This window comes from Microtus ochrogaster, chromosome 18, assembly GCF_000317375.1.
Source record: "Microtus ochrogaster isolate Prairie Vole_2 chromosome 18, MicOch1.0, whole genome shotgun sequence".
Classification (NCBI taxonomy): Eukaryota; Metazoa; Chordata; class Mammalia; order Rodentia; family Cricetidae; genus Microtus; species Microtus ochrogaster.
Genome location: NC_022020.1, coordinates 34270200 through 34292291, shown reverse-complemented (window position 1 = coordinate 34292291; position 22092 = coordinate 34270200). Strand labels below are relative to the sequence as shown.

At 42.7% G+C, this 22092-nt stretch overlaps 1 protein-coding gene and 1 pseudogene across 1 annotated transcript in view; one reads left to right on the top strand and one right to left on the bottom strand.

The window, feature by feature from the left end:
* Positions 1 to 3250: 3250 nt before the first annotated feature.
* LOC101998235 lies at positions 3251 to 16072 on the bottom strand (annotated as a pseudogene).
* A 94-nt stretch (positions 16073 to 16166) lies between these two features.
* Positions 16167 to 22092, top strand: part of Tmed7 (transmembrane p24 trafficking protein 7) — a 9154-nt gene continuing 3228 nt past the window's right edge. The window contains exons 1-2 of the mRNA XM_005356073.3: positions 16167 to 16598; positions 20434 to 20679. Coding sequence (XP_005356130.1) covers positions 16395 to 16598; positions 20434 to 20679 — 450 coding nt within the window. The 5' untranslated portion in view covers positions 16167 to 16394. The remainder of the gene's footprint in view (positions 16599 to 20433; positions 20680 to 22092) is intronic.

Here is a 22092-nt window from a genome sequence, read left to right as displayed (position 1 = left end):
CTCACCAGGCTGTTTCCATCTCCACAGGCGGGAGGAAATTGGTGCTAACAAACTAGAGAGAGCCAGAAAAAAAAAAAAAAACAAAAACAAAAAAAACAAAACAGTAGCAATGTGGCAATTCTACAGACCACAAGCACAAACTATAAGTGACATCATAGTGACCATTTGAAGAACGGCAGCAGCTGAGACCATGACCCCAGGCAGATGTTGATGATGCAGACGGTACTTTAGCCTGCTGGAGAATGATGGAAGCTCTGGTCTTTCTGTGCATGGCACTTTGGGGGATTTTGTAGCACTCAGCAGCAGCTAGATGCCTGTGTAAGGCTCCCCAGTTAACTCTGGCAAGTGGCTAATTTTAGATTATGATTACTCCATTTAGGAACCCTTCAGTATTTACTTAGGAAAATATGGCTGCAAAATTATACATTTAGAGACCCATAGGGATAAAAGGACCCCCTGCTTGAAAGGCTCCTCACATGCTGTTCGTGTTCGTGCTTGGCAAGTCTTTTTTTTTTTTTTTTTTCTTTTCTTTTTCGAGACAGGGTTTCTCTGTGGTTTTGGAGCCTGTCCTGGAACTAGCTCTTGTAGACCAGGTTGGTCTCGAACTCAACAGAGAAACCCTGTCTCGAAAAACCAAAAAAAAAAAAAAAAAGTCCTCTGAAAGAGATGCCGTTGCTCTAAACCCCTGAGCTCCAGCCTTACTGGAAGTTTTGGAAGCTTTTTTTTTTTTTTTTTGGTTTTTCGAGACAGGGTTTCTCTGTGGCTTTGGAGCCTGTCCTGGAACTAGCTCTTGTAGACCAGGTTGGTCTCGAACTCAGAGATCCTCCTGCCTCTGCCTCCCAAGTGCTGGGATTAAAGGCATGCACCACCACCGCCCGGCGGCAAGTCTATTTTAAGTGCTAAGAGCCGCCTGTGGTCCATCAGTTGATTGCCTGTGTACAGCACTGTCAAGGACCTTTAGTCCTTATGAGGGGCAAATCAACCTAAACCCTGTGCTGACTCCTTGTCTGAAAGGATGGACCCTCAGTTAAGAAAATGCCTCCATAAGATCTACCTGTAGGGGGGCTGGAGAGATGGCTCAGTGGTTTAGAGCACCATCTGCTCTTCTAGAGGTCCTGAGTTCAATTCCCAGCAACCACATGGTGGCTTACAACCATTTGTAATGAGATCTGGCGCCCTCCTCTGGCATGTGGGCATACATGGAGGCAGAATGTTGTATACATAATAAATAAATCTTTTTTTTTTAAAAAAAAGACCTACCTGTAGGGCATTTTAGTCAATGATTCATGGGGGAAGGCTCAGCTCACCTTGGGTGCAGCTACCCCTGGTGCAGCTAGCTACCCCTGGGCTAGTGGTCCTGGGTTCTGTAGAAAAGCAGGCTGAGCAAGTCACACCCCTCCATGGCCTGTGTTTGCTCCTGCTTCCGGGATCCAGCCCAGTTTGAGTTCCTGTCCCGACTCACTTCCTTCAAGGAAGTGTGAGCCAAGCAAACCCTTCTCCCCCACTTGCTTTTGGTCATGGTGTTTCCTCACAGCAACTGAAACCCTAAGACAGCCTGAGTCTTCGGGAAATCCAAACTCTTCCTCTAACTTCTGCCTGCACAGGCGTCGTATGCAGGGGTCACATTCAGTTGTGACTTTCTTCCTGTGATGAGACCTTCAGGCAGTGCAGAGGTGAAAATCCCCACCGAAAGTCTTGTGAATACTTGTGAGATAACAGGACTGACACAAAGTGACACAAACACTGGTGAAGAAGCTTCTGCCTCTAAGTACCCTTCACTCGTCTCTCCCCCACTCCCCAGTCTCAGAGTTTCTACTTCCTGCCCGTGTTCCAACTATGCTCCATCCTTCTTGTTTCTTATTGTCAAGTACTCTTCTCACCCGTTTAGAAAAAGCACCCCAGCTGCAGGGGAAGAGCCTTGGCTCTTCTGAAGACAAGGCACCTGCGAATGACTCCCGGGCCTCTGCGGTGCAGCTTCAACTCGGCCCAAGTGACCTAGGATTTTTGCCTTGGAAAAAAACCACCTGTGACTGGCATGCAGGATTTAGTAAGAGGATGCTCAGCCACCTGTCATCTTCCCAGGGTCAGTCTTTATCTTAAGGTGCACAGAATGTGGAGATATATAATACATGTTGATTAAATATCCACTAAGGATAAACCAACAAAAAGCAAATCATGGGGAAAGAGGTTAAGGAGTAAAGATCTCTAGGTTGGATGGTGGGAAGAGGAGAAAAAAAAAAAACTTGAAGTGCAGAGAAATAGCCCTTGGTGTTTAGAGTGACAGCACAAACCCCAGTATTTTCATGAACAGAAACAGCAATGTACCATCTAAGGGGAGGTAGAAAACTGGGTACTTCCAAATGGATATGGATAAAATCGGAGGGAGGTATTAGGAGCAAAATGTAACACAAGAATAAAAAGTTGCTGGCTAAGGGCAGTGTTCATGTATAAGCTCTTATTAGAAAATCAGTTTTAAATAGGGCAGGGTGGCACTAAGGCAGGGGCATGGCCATTTCAAGGCTAACCTGGAATAAATAATGATAGCTATCATAACACATCCTAGGATATGATCTACATGAATTGTTTTTGTGGTGAGAAACCCTGAAGCTAGAAGATCTGACTGGTTGGTGATCTACAGGAACAGTCTCTTGTTTGCTGTTGGAAGACAACACCAGGCTAGCTGGCCCATGATCACGCTTCTTCTGTATTAACAATTTACAGGGGTAACAGGACAAATGTCAGCTAACAGCATAGTTAGGTATGCTGCGTAGAACAAGCTCCAGCAACGTGTTCTCTTTCCAGAAGACACATTGTCCTTCTGGGGAGAAAGTCAATGCCAGTCCGGCACCATGTCCAGCTTCACTTTACAAAATTAGCCTTTACAAGGAACTGCATACTCATCTAAAGAAATCCACCCATCAACGACCAGGAAAATTGAACTTGCTTTTCTTTCTTTCTGACTGGGGAATTTTCTTAAGCTACATTATGGGCTAATTGGGAAAAAAGAAAAAGGTGAACACTGTTATTTTCATGTCCAGTCTCCACTTAAAGGTGCCCGGAATAAAGCCTGAGAAAGCAACTACTCTTTAGGGAGACGGCATCAAGGGCTGAAGACAAGGTTTATACTCACTTCCCACACAGCACGGGTGAAACTGCAGACCGACACCAGCATCACTTAAATGAGCAAACAGCAAGTTCATCTCTTAAGCACCAGAGTCTAATTTAAAGAAAAAGCCTCTCTCTCGCATGATGAACTAAAAATCATCCAGTCATTTATTTTTGTTACATACCAGAGAGATAATGAACATATTAAAAGGAAAAAGTATTTTTATGCCAACGTATTTCACTGGGCTTCTCTTCTGGACTCTGCCGTTCAGGAAACGGGGACTGCCTTTGCATTAAGCTGTGGCTCCTCTCCCTTTAACCTACGCTTAGGTTAAGGAAGACTTTATTTATACAATTATGTAATTAACTTCAATCCATACACAGCAATTATTCAAAGCCTCAATACAGTAGCTTTTTGGAAATGACTTTTTACACAACCTACTTTGCAAAGTAAAAATGTTTTATGTGCTATTAACAACCACCTTCTCTATGCAAGTATCAGAACATATTTATTTCACTTTTTATTTCCAATTCTTACGTATGCCTTAGGAAAGTAAAAATTACATATAAACATTGTCAACTACTGTATTTCTAAAGTCAAGATGATTATCACCTAAATGTTTAATTTCTGCAATGGCTAATTTTTAAAACTCAAAATTGCTACTGATGTAATTTAAAAACTGCACTGTGAAACGCCTATTTATGGGTGGCAACAACATAAAGGCTAAAATGTACAGAATATGAAAAGTATAAAATGGCATGGCTCCATAAGTACAAAAACAGCTGCATTCTGACTATAATTGTGGAAATCTGACAAGTCTCAAGGCCTAAGGGCCTGAAGCAGATGTGCTGGAACTGGGGCATATTCAGTCCAAGGATGCTCAACAGGCGGAACTGCTGACACAAAGCACTCACGTGCCAGAAATGAAGCGTCCCAAATGGAAAGGCAGTCTCAACAGTGCACACTGCTCTATCCCTAAGTTCAGTTACATCTATAAGAACAAAGGGTTAACATGTCACTTACGATAACATCCTTGGTTTTCAAAGAAATATAATACTTGAAAAAATAAAAATACATCAATCTGCTTTAACAAGTCATACTCATGCTAAAAGAAGTTTTACTTAACAGCTGAAGATCCCAAGTATGCAAAACTATCTTCAGAAAACTTGGGATGTAGCATGCTTAGGTTAGCTTAGATATCATCAATGTCTTCATCATCATCTCCAATGTCATCAAACTGGATTTCATCATCATCCCCAGGACCAAATGTGTCTGTTTCATTGATTTTCGCATGTTCTGGAAGTTCTCCATACGCCTTCAGACTTCTTGCTTCATCTGCATTATACTTCAAGATTACATCAGCTTTGTTATCTTGATAGTCTCATAGACCAATCAATATAATGTCTGAGGTATTTATCCAAACCTTTTTTCTCAACTTTCCTCTGATGTGGCACAGCCTCTTTACACCGTCGAAACACATTGCTTCCAACCGTCCATTTCCCAGCATTTTGATCACCTGGGCATACTCTTGCCCATCTTCTTTAAACACCAACTCTCTTTTTTCAGATTCATTTTCATTTTTACCTCTGCGCCTGTTTTTGCCTCCTTTGCCTTTATTCTTCGGCATGATGGTAAGGGCAACCACAATAGTCGAGGTGAGAGACTCTGTACTGACGTTGCCTGCAACTCCTCTCCAAGAGGAAAGGATGGGCGGCAGGAAGTGTCTTAACAGTGGTAGATTGGAAGAAACTGTGCAGTGGCTGGAGCTTTCTGATAAACTGTCAGTTCAGAAGATCACAGGCAGCAGAAAGTGTTCCAGAGTCCTGGCTTCTGCTAGCTGCAAAAACAAAAATATTTTTAGTAAAAGTTCCCTGTAAATATTAAGTCACCATGGAGAACAGGCTGGGTCAGCTCTGGGTTGCACCGTGTTGTTTGGAATATTGACTTCTAACCTCTGCCCAGCCATGGCTTGCTCTATCTAATGAAGCAACAGCCCTGACCTGAGCTACTCCATTTTCAGCGTAAGTGCCAAGAAAGAATGGCTCCACATCTTGTTTACACGAGTAAATACCATCATCTGCTAGCACATCAGGAGACACTGACTGGTATTTTCTGCCAATAAACAGTGAAACCCATCAAATTACAAGACACATGAGCTTACCAAGCACACAAACGGTACCCTCCTCACTGGAGACTGTACCAGAAGGTGCACCCAGAGGCCAAATGGAGCAGCATGACGTCTTTGCACTTGAATAGCTGTGGTCTATGTGCCCTACAGGCCTGCCCCTGTTCCTCCAGTAGCTGTCTGCCTTCAGAACAGCCCCTCTACAATCTGAACACAGGCAGCCTCTTTGACCCCTTCTTAAGGAAGACTCTGCAACCTACCATACAGTGAGGTGCAATGTGTGATCTGGGAGTTAATATCAGTAATTAAGGTTAAAATAAAAGACCCTGTAATTGTCAGTGATCAGCTAGCAAGCAAATCTGGCTTTCTTAAATCAAATAAAATTAATGTGGGTTTATGAATTATTGTATTCAATAAATTCTGGCATTGTATAACGACACAAGCATGTCCATCTATGCTCCTGATAAAACACTCAGAAAAGATATTCTTGACAGAAAGACTGTTTAGTTACTAAAAAATTCAAATATTGTACTTTTGATAAATTTTAAGTTTTTGTTTCAAATTTGAACTACGTTTGTGTGTTTGTGTTGTATACATTCGTGTCTGTGCGTGTAGCTGACACAAGTACACATGAACATGTTCATGGGGAGGCCAGAGTCACCACCGGATGTCTTCTTCAATCACTCTCCATCTTGTGTTTTTTTTTTAATACAGAATTTCTTTTTAAAGATTTATTTATTATGTGTACAACATTCTGTCTCCATGTGTGCCCACATGCCAGAAGAGGGCGCCAGATCTCATTACAGATGGTTGTGAGCCACCATGTGGTTGCTGAACTCATGACCTCTGGAAGAACAGCTAGCGCTCTTAACCACTGAGCCATCTCTCCAGCCCCTCCATCTTGTTTTTTGAAGCAGGATCTCTCACCAAAACTGGAGCTTCCGGATTCAGCTAGTGGTGAGCAAGCCCCAGGGATCTCCAGCGCTAGGCACGCTGGTAGAGTAAGCCCAGAGTGCCGGGGAGCAAGTCTAAGTCCTTATGCTTCTACAGCAAGCACTTTATCAACTGACCAGCTCCCAAGCCTCCTTACTTTTCAGTTCTTTCGGGAACTTAGATATAATGCCTTTTTCTCTTTTCTTATATACCATCCATAGACCAATCAGAATTAACATTTAATTGAGTCTAAATATCTTAAAATGTCGAATTATTTCCTTTATGTAGATATATTTTAAATTTCTCAATTTTTGCAGAATTTATTTCTGAATTTTTAAATTTTTGAACTAACCCAAAAATATTTAAATATTTTAGTATTTTGATATTTACATAAAGATGTCCAGTGCTTTTACTAAACTCAAAATTCCTGTCAGTCCTGAGTCTTTTTAGGGCGAGCAGGGCGAATAAACACCTACAGTTAGTAATGTTCTCCCTGGCTCTTCAACTCAGGACTTTTATTTCTTATCGCCAATGTTATATTGGTGAGTTTTCTGTCATTTGTTTTTAATCCCAACAAGTTTTTCTTTTTATGGTTTACAATTTTTGAAAAACAAATTGTATATTATTGATTGCCAAGAATTTATTGTCCTACTAAATTACTAGTACAGTTTTGCAAACATTTGTTGTTACTAGATTAATTCAGTCACTCATTTAAGGCACATACTCAAACGTTTAAACTAGCCTCCTACAAGCACGCTTTCTTAGACACTGTGTTATCAACAGGCTGTTCCACTGTTTAGCAATCCAGCTGAGACGGAGCACCTGTGAGACTAGCGAAACCTGGGTGACTTCTCTCTACTAAGTAAACCTTTAGTCATGATTCAGAATCCCACTCCTTTCTTTCCTAAGTGTCCTTACATTACCATAAGCAACCACATGGATTTGAGGGTTAACTGGGGCGACAATCCTTGCAAACCTATATTAGGTCTTATGCAGAGCGCTAAGAGATATTGTCTATATTGCAACTACATGCATAATACATTTAGAGCCAGACTCTCATGAAGTCTGGCTATTTCGTGTCTCCTTTTCTCCACTTATGTTCTCTAGGGTGCCGTCAAAATAAGCCACATGAGATGCTATTTTAAAAAGCATTATCACTGCAGCAGTCAAGTTCCACAGCTACTTGATTTCTTAATACCTTGTCATTTCAGGTCATCAGTAGTGACAGTTGAGCAACAGTGCCCATTTCTCTACGTATTCCTCAAGTATTGCACAACACAATCTAGGGTCTGTTTCAAAGACTCTGCTTTGATTTCTGAGGCTAGTCCCAGGGTTCACTGGGTAAAAAGATGGTACAGTCATGTTGGGTAATTTGAAGGAATATTTATAAACATGCAATAGCAAACCACACCATAAAGAATAGTGCAATGCTCAGTGGGGTGGTGGTGGTGGTGCACACCTTTAATCCCAGCACTCGTGAGGCAGAGACAGGCAGATTTGAGTTTGATGCCAACCTAGTCTACAGAGAAAATTACAGGATAGCCAAAGTTACACAGAGAAACCCTGCCTTGAAACCACTAACCACACACAAAAGAACAGTACAATTCTCTAGGACTATAAGCAATAGCTTTGTATTTAGGGAAAGAAAGAACAATTACTGGTACAAGTTTAAGATATTTTGGCAAGAAATTCTGACACCCTTGTTGACACAACTGTCTGTAGCTACGAGGCTTTAATTCCAGCCTCTCTGTGGATTTGTACATCTGTCCTAATGCTAGAACCACATGCTGTGTAAATTCCTGCAATAAGTTTTAAAATGATGAGGTATGACTCACTAAACTGTTCTTTAGGTTTTTTTCTTTTTGACTGTTTGAGGTCTTTCCACATCCATATGATCAATCTGTCAACTTCTACAAAGGTAACTTAAATCTTGGTAGAAAATGCATTTGATCTAGTTAATGATTTAAACTTTTTCATATATACATGATATGTATTTGCCCCACAAATGAGGTTATGTTTAACATTTTTTACATTATTATTTGTGACATTATTAACAAAATTTCTTAGTATCACATTGTTAGTATTAACAAAATTTCTTAGTTATCACATTGTTAGAAAATGACAACAGAAAACAAATTTTGGTCTTTTCATTTCCGAATTTTTTTTCATGGTATTGTGCTATCTTTAATAAAAACATGTTCTGATGGTATAGTATTTTCTTACACATTCTCTTTACTTAACAAAGGTTGTGTATGTTAGGAATGTAATCTTACTGTCTCTGACCTGCTGTACCCTGTACAATGTCCCTATGATCACAAGCCTGGAGTCTGCTTTGTTATGAGAACTGTCTTCTCTGCACAGTGGTCTGTGCCTTGGGGCAGAAGGTTTATTTCCTGCGTCTCCACCTGGCAATGGAAGGACTGTGACAGCTGGATGGAGAACTACGTTTTAACTTTGACCTTTGGCATTCAGACCATTTGCTTGTGCAGTTCATCCCCCCCCCCCCCCAACTAGTGTGGAGGAACCGAAGGGACAAACACCAGAGTCTTTTTCAATTTGTGACACGGACAGCCCTCAAGAAGCTCCAGGGCTCAAGAAGAGCCAAGCAAACAAACTTGAGAAAACAAGGACGTGATACTGTTCACAGCAGGAATGAGGGGCCAGTCAATAGGGAAAGATGCCCAACCTAACTACTGGTCAAAGAGATGCACGTGCATTAAGAGATTTCTTTCAAGCTATACAATTAGCATAAGTTAAGTCAATAAGACCCACTGTGAGTTGGGGAAATTAGCTTTCTTCATCAGCTCTGCTGGAAATGGACCTGGTGGGTATGAAGAAGCGAACTGTGAACATGCTCAGATACCATAGCTCTGCACTTGATATTAAGTGCAGTAACGTTGAGAGGCTGTGTTCATGGGCCGCTTGCCTTCCTCTTCTGGTGTATGAAGTCTGAAACAGCCTGACTGCCCTTCCTGGGGCTTTGTCTTGGTCATGTTTTGAGCTGCTAAATTTGTCATCTTACTTCAGATCGAGAGCAGGCTTACTTTATGCTTTCAGTAAAAGCGGTGGGTTGCCCATTCAGTGAGCAACCCAACTCGGCTGCAACCCAAACCCACTGTTTGCAGCACTCATCTAAGCCTGATCACTCTTGCAGGACTTGATAGCAAGTAAACTCAATAAAAATATGTGACGTTTATGCTGCCTACTGTGGAATGAACAAAAAAGTCTGAAAAAAAAGCTCATTTCAATTTTCTTTCCTTTATTTTTTTTTTATTTTTTATTTTTTTTTTTTTTCGAGACAGGGTTTCTCTGTAGCTTTTGGAGCCTGCCCTGGAATTAGCTCTTGTAGACCAGACTGGCCTTGAACTCACAGAGATCTGCCTGTCTCTGTCTCCAGAGTGCTGGGATTAAAGGCATAGGCTACAACTGCCTGGTTTAACATTCCAATTTTCTATAAATAATTAAATTGGGCCTATTGAAACTAATACTTAAGCAGCACGGTGTACAGGCGCATGCCTGTAATCCCAGCACTTGGGAGGCTGAGGTAGAAGATGAGGAGTTTGAGATGACCTGATGTACACAGTGAGTTCCAAGCCAGCCTTGTTTACATGGAGAGACCCTGGGGGTAGGAGGGTTTCAGCCAAGAACGGAGGACTTCCAGTGTAATGGCTTCAGAATAAATAAAGAACACCCATCTCAACCCCTTAATTTTAAAAAAACCTAAGAATAAAGAGTGTAGAATCCCAGTATTAAATATGGTTTCAAACCTTGACTTTACCATTATTAGTTTTACAACCTTAATTTCTCCATGTATTTGAAAACACAGTTATGTTTGTTTATGCCGAGATATATGTGTCTTTGTGTGTTTTGCTTCCCTATGAACAAATATATCCGAACCCATATGAAAAGAACAGTTAATGTTTTGGAGCTGCATTTCATCCCAGCAGCACAAAAGCAAACTGCCCTTCACACAGCACTTAAATAGTGTTGATAGCACCGACAGAGGCTTCTTGGTGGTGGCATGACCTTGAAACCCCATAGAGTTCTGGCAATAAACACGGCTCCCACCAGTACCTCCCCCACGAAGCTAGAGTCTCAGAAAGCTAAGGAATGGGACGGACCCAGTCAAAGCCACGGCTTTAATTCTAGCCACATCGCTTAGCAAATTAAAGACTCATGTGGTCAGAAAAGGATATACAGTAAAGTTAGATTTAGATGGAAAAAAAAAACTCTAAATGGCTTAGTGTGTGTTTAAAAATATATGTAGGCTTAGAACGCAAAAGAAAAAGGATAACGTCCTTTAAAAAAGGGAAAGAAGTTGGGTGTGGTGGCGCACGTCTTTAATCCGAGCACTTGGGAGGCAGAGGCAGGTGGATCTGTCTGAGTTCAAGGACGACCTGGTCTACTGAGTGAGTTCCAGGGCAGCCAAAGAGACACAGAGAAACCCTGTTTAATAATCTAATAATTACAGTATTTGTCTGTAATTAGATTGAGGGGAGCACACTGGAACTACTTAAATATGCTTTATGAGCTATCTTTAGCGAGGTGGGAAATGGTGGGAAATGCTGAATAAGAACGAATGTGGCTCCACCTTAAAGGGATGCCTAACAAGCACAAAGCCCGTTTAAGCTGGGAAGTGGGGAAGAATGAATACACAAATGGGCATGAACTGGCTCCCTGAGCCCAGTGGAGAGAGGACATTCCAACAGTGACTCTCTGAAAGGCAGAAGTTGCTTCAACAGACCTCAAAAGGGAACTGAATGTATAGTTAACTCTATCTATCTATCTATCTATCTATCTATCTATCTATCTATCTATCTATCTATCTATCTATCTACACACACACACACACACACACACACGCACACGCCTTCCAAAGGACACTCACTCTTAACTGGGCTCTTCTGAGCTGTAATGTCCCTCACATAGGCTGTCTCTACCCCAGGGCCTAGATGAGGCTAAAAGACATTGTTTATTATTTGGATGCACAGGACAGCTCATGTAAACCCTCAGTTACACCCAGGAACTGATAAACTTTTCAGCTGCTTCCTACCTAGAATACAGACTTACAACTACCTGTGGCTGTCAAAGTGGTTTGCTTTCTAAGACATATGGCACTTTAAATAAAAAGATAACCAATCACATGTGATACAAAACAGCCTAGTAAATACACCATTTAAAGCATGCATGCCACGAAAGTCAATTATTTACAATGATTAAAATAGCATTACCATGTATATCAAAACAAAAGGGGAAGATTTTGGTGCTCTATATTACACTTCTCTATCATTCTATAACATGTCTTTAACTAATATAGTCGGGCATTCATTACGTGCCAATATAGGAGCAAGTTATATAAAGGGAGTTAGACGGTGTCTTTAGAGGATTGGAGTAACTAAAGCAAGAAAGTGTCTTACATAACAGAGGAAAGCACCATGAGTTACACTGAGCATGCGGTCTAGAAAAAGACGACTGCTTTAAGCACCCCCACCCCAGCCTCTTCTGTGTCTGCCTCAGGTACTGCCCCCCACTTGGCTCTCCTGAGCATCCCTACCTTCACTCAGTCACAGCAGGCCAGTCTTTCTGCGCCTCTGTGATGACTCAGAACCTCTCCGGTCCAGTCACCTTGCATCAGCAGACACTCCCATCAGCCACATAGTCAACCACTGTCATATTTTTGCTAATGACTTTTTTACATAGACTCATCTTACTTCCCTATTTATGCACCTCAATCTAATCTAATGGCAGACAGAACATTCTTTTTAACAACAGAACTCCAACTAGGTCCTTTTGTGGTTCAATTTGCCGGTTCTTCACCGCCCTAGGGAAAGGCTTACATTCCTAACATGATTCTCTAGAAGCAGCTATCAGTGTTCTTTCTCCATTACCTAACCACCCCCCACTCTCCCTTTTGTTGGTCTGGTGTTTTTGAGCGAATTCTGCTCAAATGTTTTAGCTCCATCTCTGTAAACCTCGGAAAGCAGAACAAGGCAGCACCTGTGCCTGTGCAGTAATCTGGAAAGTGAACAGCACCACCTGGTGGCCAAAGGCTGTTGGGGCAATGAGGTTTTCTGAAACAGAAAGGCAGCGTGGGTCTCACTACCTTCAATTTCCATCTGGCTACACAGATTGGGGGTTTAAAATACTGGCCCTTATAGAGAAACCCCGTCTCGAAAATCCATAAATAAAATTAAAAAAAAAAAACTACTGGCCCAAAATATCAAGCTCGTAACACCAAATTTTAATTCAGCCATGTTGAGGAACTTCTACAAAGAGACAAGCAATATGGTCTACCAAACTTCCTAACCATCCAGGAATTGCCTGGATTCCTGGCTTTTAGAGATTTCTTCCGTAGCTGCCATTTCAGCTCCTGGTTAGCAGTTTCTGGAACTAGTGGTTTTGACCCTCTGCTTTTTCCTAGAAACAAACGTGCCCTGTCTGACAAAGCAATGTCAGGGCTTCCTCATGGCTTTGTTCTCTATTCGGGATCAGATAGGCTGTCACACTCACACACCAAATTGTGAAATTCAAATTTACTGTGGGGAAATTACAGGCTGTAGAAGCTCTCAGAGATTTAGGAATATCCAAGCATCTGTCCTGTGTCTGTCTGTCTGTCTAGCTCTTGAAACAGAAATTATGAAAAGGGGCTGGGCTGACTGATGGCCCAGAGGATGAAGTGCCTGCTGCACAAGCATGAGGACTTGAGTTCAGACCTGCAGAGCCCATAAAGAAGCCAAAGAGGGTGCCCTTTGCCTGCAACCCCAGAGCTAGGGAGACAGGCAGGAAGATCCCTGGGCTTGCTAAACAGCCTGTCTAGCCCAATCTGTCAGATCCTGGATAACGTGTTTCCAAACTCAAGGGGAGATCAATAGGAGGCACTTGATTATCAACTGCTGTCCCCCACATCTGCATGAGTGCTGAGTACTGGGTCCATGTGACATTTCTTAAGTATAAAAGATATTTGACAAGTTTTTACTAAACTTATGAAATATGGTCATGTCCCTTATACCGTGTAACAAATAACCACCAACTCGGTGACTTAAAATAACAAGCTTATTCCCTGACAGCTGAAGTGAAGGTACTGGCTCACTCTGTCTGGAGGCTCTGAAGAGCTTCTCTCCCAGCTTCTCGGGACTATGGACAAGTTTCGGTGTTCCTGGCTTGTGCACACACCACTCAAATCTGTGTGTTTTTACATTCTTCTGTGTCTTTTCTCTATCAGGTTACCAATCACTGCACTTAAAAGGGCTCACTCGAGATTTAGGATAATCTCTTCTGGGGATCTTAATTTAACAATAACTGCAGAAATCTTACTTCCAAATGAAGCGATATCCACAGAGATGGGAATGAGGTCTTGGAATTGTGTCTGAAGGTATACAACTCAACCTATCACACACAGTATGTTTGAAAATGAGGCATAATTACATCAAATAAAAGACACTGCTTTACTACTTTTATAAATCTAGACTCATAGAAAAGCCTGATGTTCACCTCCTTCAATCTGCTATGCTGTGTTGATCGAAACACATGAAAAATCCAGCCTCAAAATATACAAACTCTCTGAAAGATCTTCAGAAACATCCATCCAGGAGACTTCAGAAGATACTCTGAGAATCATGCTCCACAGTAAATACTCTAAGGTACATTGTACAGTATGATATAAAATTATGCAAAGTGGGGCTGGAGAGACTGCTCTTCCAGAGGTCCTGAGTTCAATTCCCAACAACCACATGGCGGCTCACAACCATCTCTAATGAGATCCATTGCCCTCTTCTGGCGTACAGGCAAACATGCAAACAGAATACTGTACACTTAATAAATCTTAGCCGGGCAGGGCAAGGGTGGTCCACGCCTTTAATCCCAGCACTCCGGAGCAGAGGCAGACAGAGGCAGACGGGTCTCTGAGTTGAAGGCCAGGCTGGTCTGTAGAGTTCTTAGGCAAGCATCAAAGCTACAGAGGAACTGTCTCAAAAACAAAACAAAACAAAACAAAACAAAACAAAAAAACAATAATTTTAGCCGGGCGGTGGTGGCGCACGCCTGTAATCCCAGCACTCGGGAGACAGAGGCAGGCGGATCTCTGTGAGTTCGAGGCCAGCCTGGTCTACCAAGGGAGTTCCAGGACAGGCTCCAAAGCTACAGAGAAACCCTGTCTCGAGAAAAAAACCAAAAAAAAAAAACACACCAAAAAAAAAACCCCAAAAAAAAAAAAATTTTAAAAATATGAAACTTGCAGGTCATGTATGTATTCCATAGTCTACATGTATCTTTCGCGTTATTACATGTTAGGGCTTTCCCCAAAGTGGCTGTCCAGTTCACCTTTCTACTAGCAGTGTACAACCATGTCTAGCATTGTTAGCCTGTAGAAGCAGCCAAACCAACACTTCCTTCTTTGTAACCTCTCTTCTTGCCCTCTCCTTGCTATTTAGTTGTTTTGGACACCAAGATTGCCTTTGTTATACTACACTTACAGAAATAAAATGTTTATCATTAAAAAAAAATTACCTGTCTGGTAATATTTAATTGCGATTAAAAGTGATATTGCGCTGATTTTTATTACTTTTTTGAGATTATAGTTATATCATTTCCCCTTTCCTCCCTCACAAACCCCTCACACTGTACTGAGATTTTTAAATCTTATTCCTTCTTTCCTATTTATTTGCACTGTCCTCTTAGGAAGAAAGAAGGCAGACTGGTTTGGGTGTGTCGTAGATATCCCCCCCCACCCCCGCAGGGCTGAAGAGTCAGCCTTGGACAAGCTCTCCTGAGTCACGTTACCAGCTGTCCTGAACTCACTCTGTAGATCAGGCCGGCCTCCAACTCACAGAAATCCGCCTGCCTCTGCCTCTCTGAGTGCTGGGATTGCGGCCCGAGGTTAGTTTAAAGGAGCACTACCTTTTACCTCACCCAGCTCAGTCAGAAAACAGAACCTACAGTTCTCACTGTCAAATTCAGTTTTACTTTCACTCGCCAACAAAATAATATTTGTTTCTGACCTGGTTCTCAGGAAGGTGTAGTCTCTCCCCAGTCTAGATGAAATTAAGGCTGTGACCTCTGGCCTCCATTCCTTTGGCCACTGCAGAAGCTTTGGGTGCCCCAGGCCATAGAGTAGACTTCCGTCTCCTCTCCTTTTATATAACCTACCCCACCCTCACTCACAAACCCCCGTTATAATAAAGTCCATCCCTGCCTTTTTAAAAAAAAAAAAAAAAAAGAAAAAAAGCCACCACCTGACTGGCAGGCGCATGGTAAAATGTATTAAGAAACGCCATGTTGCTCATAGGTAAATTAGTAATTCTGCTGTAATTCTGTTGTGTTGGATCCTCAACTCCCTTACTCTGGTGGAAGGATCCTGAAAAGGGGTACACAACAGACGTGTGCTTTTATTAAGCCGAAACTTAGCTAGTGCTCACCACGTGCCAGCCCCTCCTTTAGAGGCCCTTCCCAGATAATGAAGCCGTGCAATAATCCGTATTTATCAGCACTCTTTACATTAAAGCAGAGGGTTTAAGCATCCAGGCAGAGGTCAGAGGGCCGGGAGGTAACGAGCACGGACTAGAAATCCCAGTCTCGTGTTCAGCTCTGAGAACGTGCGCTCTCTGCCGAAGCTGCCTCCTCCACCACTGTTACAATTAATAAGAGCCTCCTGCAAACCAGAAAACGCTCCGCCACCGGCTATGGGTCCCCGCTCCCCGCCCCCGGCCCGGCTCAGAGTCCCTCGGAGCGTCCCCAAACTCGGTACTCACGGTGACAAAACGCAGCGAAAGCCCTTCACCACCGCAGCCGGGCGAGCAGCGAGACCACGCGCCCCTCCTAGGCAACGGCCGGCCACGCCCCTTCCGTGGAGTTCCCGCGCGGCCCCGCCCCTCGCCCAAGGAGGCCGCCCCCGCAACGCCGAGGCCTCGCGCGCTTCCACGTCCTCACTCCAGCACCTCGCCCGCCCCCCGGATATCACATCCGGGTCGCTGGGGCCTGCCCCGGCCCCGCCCCTTCCGCCGAGGCGCCGCTGTACTTCCGGTCAGCGAGGCCTCTTCCTCTGCTGGTCCGCCGGCTGTGCCCCCGCGTCCCTCGGCTCTTCCCGGAGCGGCGCCGGTTCCCTCAGCGCGTCTCTTCGGAAGCCCGCGCTCGCTCCCCGTCGCACGCGTCGCTGAGGCTCGCGGGCCGGCGGGGGCCGGGCCTGCTGCGCGCGTCGAGGCCCCGCAGCTCCGTTGAGGCCGCCGCGCTGCCGGGATGATGCCCGGGTCGGCGCCGTCGCCGCGCTGGGCGGCCGCAGCGGGCCGTTGGGGTTGCAGGCTGCTTCCGCTGCTGTGGGGGCTGCTGCTGCTGTCGGGCCCGAGCGGCGCCTCCGAGATCACCTTTGAGCTGCCCGACAATGCCAAGCAGTGCTTCTACGAGGACATCACTCAGGGCACCAAGTGCACCCTGGAGTTCCAGGTACCCCCGGCCCCAACCACTGTGGTTGGCCTAACCTGAGTCACATCGGTTATGGAGGCAGGGCGTTGTGAATTTCAGAAATGCTTCCTGTGGCTGTGACATTCTCCGGTGCCATTCATTGAATTTGAGCACTATTAAATAACTTCATTCTTTAAGAAATTAAGGGGTTTATTTTAAGTTGTTACTGCACACAAATGCCCATCTCTACTCCTGTAATCCACAACTCCAGTGTAATCGGATTTAATATAACTCCATGATCTGGGAGGGGTTGTTTTTTTATGACCCCGGACTCTTGGTTACTGCAGACGTGATTGGAAGCTCTCTGTTAGGGGATTTTTAAAGATCATCTGTCAAGGGTGTTGTAAAAAAAAAAAAATTGTGACTACACCAGAGGCTCTTTCTCAGTTTGGGGACAGTGTAAACCAGGAACTTTTCTCTTCAGTGTGATTTCTTAAAGTAGACTAAAACAGTCTCCCGTTTTTGTTCATAGGCTCATTTAACATTCCAGCAATTCTGGAGTGCTAGGTGACTCGTAGTCACCTGTAACTGGAGCTGCATCCCTTTGTTATCCAACAACCTCTGGCCTCGACTGGCACTCATGCACGCACTCTCTCCCAGACACGCCCATACACATAATGGGAAATAATAAACGTATTTTTTTTAAAGAAGCGATAATAGCTTCAACTAGGTTAGCATAGTGCGGAAGGAGAAAAACAAAAGGTAAAATCAACAGTACGTGGTAATTTGTGTTTATATCGGTGGTAATACTTGATGAGGGAGGGAGAGGAGACTAAGGATCAAAAAAGAATTGAGGATATATGTGTGTATCAATTCTCAGCATATATAGTTACAAAGGAATTGTAAGATGTAAGTCAGACTTTCCTGAGTTCAATATACATTTCTTGAACTTTATATCTGTAGATAATATGCTTGGTGCTATAACAGTTTAAAAAAATCTCTATGTATACAGAGTGCCAAATGTTTTGTATACGTTCTTTCTCAAGAAAACTAATATAAAATAGAAAAGAGTTTGTATTCCTTTCAATTGGCAAAACAGAACCCAAGGTGGGCTTCGATCCAAAGTCACCCAACTCGTAAGGACTAGAAATGAGAGTCTCCAGATGAACTCTGTTTTGTACCGCCTAGAGTAGACACGGTCTGGATATCAAAGTGCAGTGCTACACGGGCAGCATGCTGGCAGGGGAAATGTAGTGGAGCAGTGAGGTTTGAGCTGCCCGAGGAAGGATAATCAAGGTTTGGTCTGCGATATAGCAGAGGAGGAAAGGGCACACTGAAGAGATAGTTTGAAAGCTCCAGCAGGCCTGGCATTAGGCTAAGCTCTGGTACTAAAGTCTTAGCAGGTGGCACTGAAGTAGTAAGAATAGTTTTGCTTGGGCTGGAGAGATGGCTCAGAGGTTAAGAGTACTGGCTGCTTTTCCAGAGGGCCTGAGTTCAATTCCCAGCAACCCTTGTGACATACAGCCTTCTATAATGAGATCTGGTGCCCTCTTCTGGCATGCAGGCAGAACACTATACATAATAAATTTTAAGAAAAAAAAATTTGCTTTATGGCTGTGCGAGCTGAGAGTTCTAAGAGGTGATTTTGGATCAGATTGTCTTTTTTTCCCCTGTAACTAACATGATTTGTATTTGGTCTCTCTGCTCTCCTGTAGCCCAATTCCTGACTCTGAGCTCTGCTCTAAAGTTTAGTTACCTGTGCCTATATGGCCAGAAGACAACTCAGACAAAACTCACCTCTGGTTTCTCTGGTTGCAAGGTGTTCCTTTCACACTTGAATGGTCCTGGTCTGAATACATCTGGCCCAGATGGCAAAAGGGAAGGGCAAAGAAGGCCCATACCTGATCTCTCCAGATCTCTGTGAGAACTTTTGGCAATGATGTTTTATATTACATTGTCTTGTAATAAACTAGGTTTATAAACATTTGCAGTGTTAGGTCCTGTGATATGTTGGCAAACAAATTCTGTTAAACCCCATTGTCAGTAGAGATGTTAGGCAGAGAGCTTGTGAAGTCTGGGGGTCACAACAGGAAGTTGCTGAGGCAAGAGGTAGTAGGAGGGAGTGCATGCTGATATGACAGATCTTGACTCTTGATAGGGTATAGTGAGTGTTCAAAAGATTTTTAAGTGAGGGTTTTTTTTTTTTTATTGAAGGATAAAAATAGATAGGACACCCCCACTCCCACCCCACAAGGAGAAATTGCAAGTTGTGGGGTGCTGCAGCTGACATCTAATATACTGAGATTGCAGAGAGATTAGTCCTAAATGTGAATGTGGTATGGTGCCCAGAACAATACAGTCCCTACTACCAGGTTGGGAAACCCCATGTTAGAAGAGATTAGATTTGAGAACCTTTAGGCATTTGGGACCATAGCATATTGTGGATTAGTAATGGACGGTTTAGGATGGTCAAGAAAGTGTTGTGATCTTGTGAACAGATGGTGGAATTTGAGTTTGAGATGAAACCCAATTTTAGTCGGAATGGGTGAGCAAATTTAGAAGAGGTACTGTTAACTAAAGTAAGGTTGTTTGTTTTTAAATTTGGTTTTTTTTTTTTTTTTGGGTTTTTTTTTGGTTTTTTGTTTTTCGAGACAGGGTTTCTCTGTGGCTTTGGAGCCTGTCCTGGAACTAGCTTTGTAGACCAGGCTGGTCTCAACTTGTTTTTAAATTTGATAAAAACAAATGTGGCTGGTAACCAAGTCTTTTTTTTTTTTCAATTTGTTTTTATTCAGAGTCCTGTAATCAGGTATGAATATCTAGATGTGTTAGAATGAAGACATTTTCTCTTAGAAGAAAGGGTATTTACTTTTAAAGAGAAGGGTAAATGCCCTGTTTATTAAATGCTTTTTAAAATTGTAGCCCCACAATGTTTCATCTGACCATGTGTGCTGGCATACATGTAATCCCACCTTCTTTGTAACTAAAGTGGTGAGTTACAAATTTGTAGTAGGCCAAGCAGTGGTGGTGCACACCTTTAATCCCAGTACTTGGGAGACAGGCTGATCTTGCTCTGGTCTACAGAGCAAGTTTCAGGACAGCCAGGCCTCAGAGAAATCCTGTCTCTAAAAACCAAAACACAAAACTGAAAGGAAAAAAACAAAACAAAACGTGTGCTGGCTGGAGGGAGAGTTTACCTGTTAAAGGCTTGCAACCAGATCAAGTTTGTAGTCATTCTGATCAGGTTAGCAAGATCTGGTCCACAAGCAAAATCAGGCAAGGGATGTAGCTCATTGGTATAATATTTACATAGCATTGCACAGCCCTACTCTTAATCCAACGAGTTCATTCATTTATATTTGTACTTTTATGTGTTTGTTTGTATAATATATATGTGTACATTGTAGCTCTGTGAATACAAATTATATTTTGTGTGACTATTAAAACAAAAGGTCATATAAGTAATAGAAATTTCTTTGAAGTCTAACTTAGACCTCTTTGTCTTACTGATGTATAATGTCAATGGTATGTTAGCCAAGAGAATTAATGCCTGAAATAACATTTCTGTACCATCCACTTTTGTGGTTAGAGATTGCCAAAACTGTTGTCTCACCATTTTGTTTTAGCTATAGCAACCAGTACAGTTGTCTGAATGGTTGATATGATTACATTTCCTCTCTGCTGTTAGGAGGGGACCTCTTCACTTTCTATAAAGCTTTAGTTGAACTGAAATTTTAACTCTGTCTTTAATCCACTGATAAAAATCAGGGTCTGTGAAGTTGTGATAGGAAGACCTCTGTCAGCCTTACTGTCATTTTAGCAAGAAACTTGATTTTGTTTTCAAATGTTAGCTACCGTGATCACTGTAACTCTCTTCCAGGTGATCACTGGTGGTCACTACGATGTAGATTGTCGACTAGAAGATCCTGACGGTCAGGTGTTGTACAAGGAGATGAAGAAACAGTACGACAGTTTCACCTTCACTGCCTCCAGAAATGGGACATACAAATTTTGCTTCAGCAATGAGTTTTCTACTTTCACACACAAAACGGTGTATTTTGATTTTCAAGTTGGAGAAGACCCACCTTTGTTTCCCAGTGAGAACCGAGTCAGTGCCCTTACCCAGGTAATGAAAAAGAGCTGAAGAGCATTGCTTAAAAGGGGGAAGAGTACATAATGTAATAGCATGTATTCACTCCTTGATGAACATTGAATTTTGAAATGATTTAAAAATCTAAATTCCTGCAGATTAGACATTCAATAGATAATGAGACCTCTGTGGTGCAACCCCATGTTCAAAGATGTTATGAACCCCTAAGTGTAGAGAAAGGAAAAAGTGTTAACGCGGGTGGTAGCTCACAGCTCGTCTCCCGTTGCTGGGACAGAGAGCTGAAGCTAACCAACCTAGGCGGGGAAGGGTCATTTTGGTTCATGTGTCTAAGTTTGCAGTTCTGGTCAGCTAACCTGTGGAGAAGTAGAACACTGCCAGGGATGCGCAGTAGAGGGAAGTTGCTCACCTTCGCTGTAGCAAAGAGAGGACGGGCCAGGATCCTAGTATACCTTTCAAGGTTGAACCCCCATAGACATAACTCCGTTCTAGTAGACATTGTCGCCTAAAGATTCTCTCTTCTCCCTTCAGTGGCCAGTGCTTTAGCATATGGCCTTTTGGGACACTTGGGATCCATACCATAGCAGCCACTAAGATAGAAAAGTAGCAAGGCTAATAATTCCAGTGTTCTAAAGCATCTTCTTTCAGTTGTAAAGGAATGCTACAGTATCATAGATGGCTTTAAATATGGATGATGTGTTGGCTTAGCAGTTAAGAGTGCTTGCTGGTCTGTAGAGGAACCAGTAACTCTAGTTCCCCAGGATCTGATGCCCTCTTTCAGACCTTGGTGGGCATACGTGCATGCAGAAAACACTCTCTGTGTGTGTGTGTGTGTGTGTGTGTGTGTGTGTGTGTATGTATGTATGTGTGTATGTGTCAGTCACGCATGTGTAAATGGAGAAAAAAAATCTTCATAAAAAGAACTGCTCTAAATCATTAGAAAGATAGAAATAAAGATGAAACAAGATCAGCCATGCATTAATAAATATGGATATGGGACTCACTATTTTGTTCTTTGAATATATATGAAAATTTTCACTTTTAATGATTTAAAAATTAGCCTATATCTCAAAAATCGTAGGAATGAATTTAACTTAATTACAGTAATTTTCTCCAACATAACAGTTCTCTGGTTTTTTTGTTTGTTTGTTTGTTTGTGGTTTTTTTTGTGGGTCTTTTATTTTTTTATTTTTATTTTTTTTTTGTTTTTTTGTGGGTGAGGCAGGGTTTCTTTGTGTAGCACTGACTGTCCTGGAACTCACTCTGTAAACTAGGCCAGCCTCAAACTCACAGATATCTGCCTGCTTCTGCCTCCCAAGTAAGTACTGGGATTAAAGACATGCACCACCACACCAGCAAGTATAACAGTTCTCTCTCTCTTTTTTTTTTTTTTGAGACAGGGTTTCTCTGTAGCTTTGGAGCCTGTCCTGG